General features: G+C 47.6%; 1 protein-coding gene across 1 annotated transcript in view; it reads left to right on the top strand.

The window, feature by feature from the left end:
• The first annotated feature begins 963 nt into the window (after window positions 1–963).
• The window catches only part of LOC107300631 (tumor protein 63-like), a 14,465-nt gene continuing 8,677 nt past the window's right edge, over window positions 964–6,751 (top strand). Inside the window, exons 1-4 of the mRNA XM_015829940.1 lie at window positions 964–1,099; window positions 2,299–2,414; window positions 5,377–5,486; window positions 6,566–6,706. Of these exons, the coding sequence (XP_015685426.1) occupies window positions 979–1,099; window positions 2,299–2,414; window positions 5,377–5,486; window positions 6,566–6,706 (488 nt within the window). The 5' untranslated portion in view covers window positions 964–978. The remainder of the gene's footprint in view (window positions 1,100–2,298; window positions 2,415–5,376; window positions 5,487–6,565; window positions 6,707–6,751) is intronic.

The following is a 6,751-nucleotide window of genomic DNA, read 5'->3' as shown; positions in this document are numbered from 1 at the left end:
CCCTCCCTCATTCCTTCTTTTCTTCTTCCCTCTTTCCCTCCCTCTCCCTCCCTCCCTCATTCCTTCTTTTCTTCTTCTTTCCTCTTTTCTTCCCTCTCCCTCCCTCCCTCCCTCCCTCAAATTGATTTCCAATTGTCTAGCCAACAGTGGCAGCTTCTCTGGGGGGAATCAAATCCTGGTTTAAACTAAGGAACCAGACCAGGATTGGGAACCATTTCTGCCCTCCAGCCCTCTGACAGGGGTTGGGGCAGCGGCTGCTGGCTCCGCTGGACTCTTTGAGCACCCACCTTTTTTGCCCCCTTGATGATGATGATGATGATAATAATAATAATGATAATAATAATTATAATGATGATAATGATAACAATAATAATAATGATGATGATGATGATGATAAAGATAGTGATGGTAATAATAATGATGATGATAACGATAATGACAACAACAGAGTTGGAAGGGTCCTTGGAGGTCATCCAGTCCAACCCCCTCCTCAGGCAGGAAACCCTATATACCATTTCAGACAAGTGGCTGTCCAGCCTCTTCTTAAAGACTTCCAGTGTTGGGGAAGGGAGGGAGGGAGGGAAGGAAAGGAAGGAAGGAAGGAAGGAGAAAAAAAGAATAACAGACTCGGAAGGACCTTGGAGGTCATCTAGTCCAACCCCCTGCTCAGGCAGGAAACCCTATACCAATTCAGACAAAGGGCTGTCCAGTCTCTTCTTAAAAGCCTCCAGGGATGGAACATTCACATTGTGGTCATAGCCCCAGGACTACCTGTATTTGGGCATCCGGGGTGCGGATACGAATTCTGCACAGTGCGAACAAGGCGTGTGTCGGGAGGGGGGCTCAGCTCCTCAGCCGGCCTTGAAATTTCAAAACCCCCCCCACTTTTGTTTCCCCCCCCTCTGGGCACAGTACTCGACCGAACTGAAGAAGCTCTACTGCCAGATCGCCAAGACCTGCCCCATCCAGATCAAGGTCATGACCCCCCCGCCCCAGGGGGCCGTCATCCGAGCCATGCCCGTCTACAAGAAGGCCGAACACGTCACCGAGGTGGTCAAGCGCTGCCCGAACCACGAACTCAGCCGGGAATTCAACGAAGGTGAGTCCGCAGAAGACGGGGCTGCGAGGGTTTGGGGGCGGGAAGGTCCGCAATATGGAAGGGGCCCTGGAGGTCCTCTAGTCCAGCTCCAGTGCTGAAGCGGTAGGCAATGAAATACCATTTTAATGTATGCTGATTAGAGTACGTTTAAAGTGACAATAAAGTTTTTATTCTATTCTATTCTATTCTATTCCATATTTTCTACTCAATCCTATCCTATCCTATCCCATACATTATATTCCTTATTCTATTCTATTCTATTCTATTCTATTCTATTCTATTCCTATTTCTTATTCTATTCTATTCTTATTTTCTATTCTATTCTATTCTATTCTATTCCTATTTCTTATTCTATTCTATTCTAATCATTTTCTCTATTCTTTCTATCCTATCCTATCCTATCCTATTCTATCCCATCCATTATATTCCTTATTCTATTCTATTCTATTCTATTCTATTCTATTCTATTCTATTCTATTCTATTCTATTCTATTCTATTCTATTCTATTCTAGGAGGTCTTTCACTATATCTGTTCATTTAGTGACCATTCAAAATTACAATGTCACTGGAAAAAAAATAACCTACCTTCCTTCCTTCCTTCTTTCTTTCTTTCTTTCTTTCTTTCTTTCTTTCTTTCTTTCTTTCTTTCTTTCTTTCTTTCTTTCTTTCTTTCTTTCTTTCTTTCTCTTTCCCTTTCCCTTTCTCTCTTTCCTTATTTATTAAATTTTATTTTATTTTTTAAATCTGTTTGCTGCCCATCTCGCTGCATGACAAAAAAATAAAATAAAATTGGAAGCTTGGCAACCGACGTCTATTTGCGAAGGCTGCAGTGTCCCACGGTCGACAACCCCACCGTCCGCTTAATGACCGCAGCAATAAAAGGTCACACAATCAGGCGTGACTCACTTAGCAACGGACGTTGTCGTCTCAGTTGCGGTCGTAAGTCAAGGACCCCCTGTATTTCCTGTATTTCAGTTGGGAGATGGGCCGGGCGTCTTCAAGCAAAGTTTGCCAAAAACGTGGAGCCTTCCACGAAGTGAACCGACACCTGTTTCCAGTTCAAAGAGCTTTGCAAAATAAATAAATAAATAAATATGAGAATATTGTCTCTAATTATGTTTAAAATGCGAATATGAGAAAAATAAAATAAATATGAGAATATTGAATGTTGGAATGGTTTCCGTCTGCTTTTTCCCAGGCCAAATTGCTCCTCCCAGCCATCTCATCCGAGTGGAAGGCAACAGCCACGCGCAGTACGTGGAAGACCCCATCACCGGGCGGCAGAGCGTCCTGGTCCCTTACGAACCACCCCAGGTGAGCTGGGGGGGGCAGGCGGGGGGGGCTTCCGAGGGGTCCCTCCAGATCTTTTCAGGCCAGGTAGATGAAGTCCACCAGGTCCAATTAAGCTGATGTATTGCTAAAAGCCTCCGCCCAGACATCTCCTCAGCCAGCACCACTGAGCACTTGCTGAGAGTTAAAGTCTGTGGAATTCAAGGGAGTTTGGACTTTGTTTGCTTGTGGCTATGTAGGGATTCTACGTTGATTCCTCTTTTGACTCCATCCCCAGGTTCTGCCACTACTCCTATACATCTCATTCCCCATCTCTCTCCTTCCTTCCTTCCTTCCTTCCTTCCTTCCTTCCTTCCTTCCTTCCTTCTTCCTCCTCCCTCCCTTCCTCCTTCCCTTCCTCCTCCTTCCCCTTTCCTTCCTTTTTCCCACCCTCCCTCCTCCTTCCACTTTCTTTCCTTCCTTCCTTCCTTCCTCTTGTTCCTCCCTCCCTTCCTCCTTCCCTTCCTCCTCCTTCCCCTTTCCTTCCTTTCTCCCTCCCTCCTCCTTCTTCTTTCCTTCCTTCCTTCCTTCCTTCCTTCCTCCTCATTCCATTTCTTCCTTTCCCTCCTTCCCTCCCTTCCTTTCCTTCTCATTCCATTACTTCCCTTTCCTCCCTCCCTCCTTCCCCTCTCTTTCCGTCCTTCCTCCTCGTTCCATTTCTTCCTTTCTCCCTCCCTCCTCCTTCCCCTTCCTTCCTTCCTTCCTTCCTTCCTTCCTTCCTTCCTTCCTTCTCATTCCATTTCTTCCTTTCCTTCCCTCCCTCCCTTCCTTTCCTTCTCATTCCATTACTTCCCTTTGCTCCCTCCTTCCCCTCTTTCCTTCCTTCCTCCTTTCCATTTCTTCCTTTCTCCCTCCTCCTTCCTCTTCCTTCCTTCCTTCCTCCTCATTTCGTTTCTTCCTTCCCTCCCTCCCTCCCTCTCTCTCTTTCCTCCCTCCCTCCTTCCCCTCTCTTTCCTTCGTTCCTCCCTCCCTTCCTTCCTTTCCTTCTCATTCCATTCCTTCCCCTCCCTCCTTCCCTCTCTCTCTTTCCTCCCTCCTTCTTTCCCCTCTCTTTCCTTCCTTCCTTCCTCCCTCCCCCTTTTCTCAGGTGGAAAAGACCAGGTCCACAAACAAAGGTCCAATTAAACGGATTTATTGCTCAAAGCCCCTGCACAGGGATCTTGGTCCACTAACTGCGGGCACCTGCTAAGAGTCAGATAAGGATCAAGGGGGGCACTCAAGGGGGGGGGGCTGGACAGTTCCCGTGTGGCTCCGTAGGGATTCTAGGCTGAGCCCTCTTTTGACTCCGCCACTCCTTCTACACCCCCTCCAGCAACCTCCCCCCCTCTGTGCATCAATGAAGCAGCTTTCTTGCAGTGCCAAAAATGACAGACGCCATCTTAAATGCGAGGTACAAAATGGAGCCATACAGGATAGTTTTTTTCCGGGCTCTGCCTTGAAGAGTCCTCCGTTAAAAACCGACATTAAACAGAACCGTCCTTTGACAAGCTTGTGTGATAGTTGCTTAAAAAATATATATATATTATTTTTAAAGTACCTTGCCTTGTTTTTACGTGTCTGAAGCACATCTGAGCAGAGAAAACAAAATTTAGCATTTGGCACAAAGCAGGGCCTCCTTCAAAAAAATAAACCGTAAAGGCAGAAGACTAAAATCCGTGTGTAGTTATACACACATTTCTTTCTTTCTTTTTTTTTGTGTACCAGAAGATCAACTCCATGAAGAGCGTATTCTTAAATGAGCCAAAGAGCTAGGCTCGCTGCAGGCTTGCAACCCCAAAAGTCCGGCTGAGAAGATTTTAAATAATCTCCAGAGATAAGTTCAAAGTCGTGAGATAAAACAGGAAAATAGAGAGAGAGATTTTTACCCCTGCGTGTGGCCGTACGGTCTGTTTCCCACTTGGAAAGAAGACGCTTCTCTGTTTCAGTCGCCGTGATTTTGCAGAAATTCCCAATTTCCTCATCTCGGCCAATGCCGAATTAACAAATCGGGAAAAAGCCTCTGTATTGTAAAGTTTCAAATTTGCTGCTAGTCCTTATGGTGCTAGCCAAAACAGGGGACCTGGTTAGCTGCAAGACAGTGAAAGAGAAGAAAAGCATCCAGGATAGTGTCTCTTTGTGATTGTGTTTGTGTGTGTGCAACTTGGTTAAGTGCAAGACAGCGAAAGAGAGGGAAAAACATCCAGGAAAGCAGGATAGTGTCTCTTTGTGATTGTGATTGTGTGTGTTTCGTGTGTCTGTGGGACTTGGTTAGCTGCAAGACAGTGAAAGAGAGGATAAAGCATCCAGGAAAGCAGGATAGTGTCTCTTTGTGATTGTGTGTGTGTGTGTGTGGGACCTGGTTAGCTGCAAGACAGCGAAAGAGAGGATAAAGCATCCAGGAAAGCAGATAGTGTCTCTTTGTGATTGTGTGTGTGCGTGTGTGTGTGGGGTACCTGGTTAGCTGCAAGACAGGGAGAAAGCAGGAAAGTAGGATAGTGTCTCTTTGTGATTGTGTGTGTGTGTGTCTGTGGGACCTGGTTAGCTGCAAGACAGCAAAAGAGGATAAAGCATCCAGGAAAGCAGGATAGTGTCTCTTTGTGATTGTGTGTGTGTGTGTGTGTGTGCAACTTGGTTAGCTGCAAGACAGCAAAAGAGGATAAAGCATCCAGGAAAGCAGGATAGTGTCTCTTTGTGATTGTGTGTGTGTGTGTGTGTGACCTGGTTAGCTGCAAGACAACGAGAAAGAGGATAAAACATCCAGGAAAGCAGGATAGCGTCTCTTTGTGTGTGTGTGTGTGTGTGTTTGTGTGTCTCTCTCTGTGTGCAGAGATAAACCCCCTACTATCTTTTGTGTGGCATCAGCAGTCACAACACCCAGCAATTAGACAGGACCTACAGCTGAGATTCTCAGGTAACTCGTATTCAACCCAAACACTTCCTCTTCTCTCTCTCTCTCCCGCAAACCCAGGTTGGCACCGAATTCACAACCGTCCTCTACAATTTCATGTGCAACAGCAGTTGCGTCGGCGGCATGAACAGACGCCCCATCCTCATCATCGTGACGCTGGAAGCCAGAGAGTAAGTCCGTCGCGACAGCAGGAAATCTGGAAAAAAAACAAAACAAAAAAAACTCGGGGCGCTGGGAAACTGGCATGTACTCGCGACGGTTGCCGTGTCTCCCGGGGTCACGTGACCCTCCCCCCCCCTTTTTGCGACCTCCTGGCAAGCCGAGCCAAAGATTCGTTCAACAACCAGGAGGCTCATGTAACAACTTGCAGCGATTCACTTAACAACTGGGGCAAAACTCACTGAGCAACCGTCTCGGTTAGCGATGGGAATTTTGGGCTCAGTTGTGGTCGTAAGTCGAGGACTCCCTGGATTAGCGCCCGGCTGCTCGGGGGGGGCTGAGTTCGCAGCCAGCGGTCAAAGCCCGATTTGAGCATCGCGCCCTCCATGCTTTCCCTCTGGCTGGATTCACATAACAAGGTAAACCCAGATTAAGTGAGCGGAGATGCTGGTGTTTATAATGTACAGGTGGTCCTTGACTTACGACGGGTTCGAACGTACGACGAATTTCCCACCCCTCAAAAGTTACTGGCTGCCCCCCTCCCTTTCCTGCATTTACACTTGTCTGCAGCGTCCCGCAGTTTGTGCGACACACACAATTTGCTATATTTTTCCCCAAAAAATGGACTGTTTACTTCCAGTTTTTGGGACAAAGTGCCCCGTAGGAAACAGTGGATTCGCTTAACAACCACCACCACGTTCGCTTAACGACCCTGGCACTCACTGAATGGCCGTGACGGTCGCTTAACCACCCTGGCGTTTGCCGCAAGAAGAGATTGTAAAATGGGCTCGGTCACGTGGGCGACCTGCTTAACGACCGTCGCGACTTAAGTCGTGGTTGTAAGCCGAGGACCGACGGTATAAAGGCCTCTCCTGGGTGAATTCATCTCAGTCTGGCCGGCTTCCTGCAACATACAACTTGGCTTTCTCGCAAAACACCCGAACTTGAAAATTCCCACGCCCGTCAATAGCAATCAGGGTTAATTCGTGGTTTGGAGCTGGCTTGGCCAGGTGACCCATATTTGTGTTTCCTATAGAGATGGCTACTTGGTCTCAAGGGGCTGATGGGTTTTGTTTACTTCACCCCGCAGCGGACAAGTCCTCGGCCGCCGATGCTTTGAGGCTCGGATCTGCGCCTGCCCAGGCCGGGATCGCAAAGCGGACGAAGACAGCATTCGGAAACAACAGGTCTCCGACGGCACAAAGAACGGTGATGGTACGAAGCGCCGTAAGTAGCACAGGAGCAGCCGCCTTCACAACAGCGTTTCTCAAAGCTG

Source organism: Protobothrops mucrosquamatus, unplaced genomic scaffold (assembly GCF_001527695.2).
Source record: "Protobothrops mucrosquamatus isolate PMUCROS unplaced genomic scaffold, P.Mucros_1.0 scaffold7722, whole genome shotgun sequence".
Classification (NCBI taxonomy): domain Eukaryota; kingdom Metazoa; phylum Chordata; class Lepidosauria; order Squamata; family Viperidae; genus Protobothrops; species Protobothrops mucrosquamatus.
This window is presented reverse-complemented; position numbering and strand designations above follow the sequence as displayed.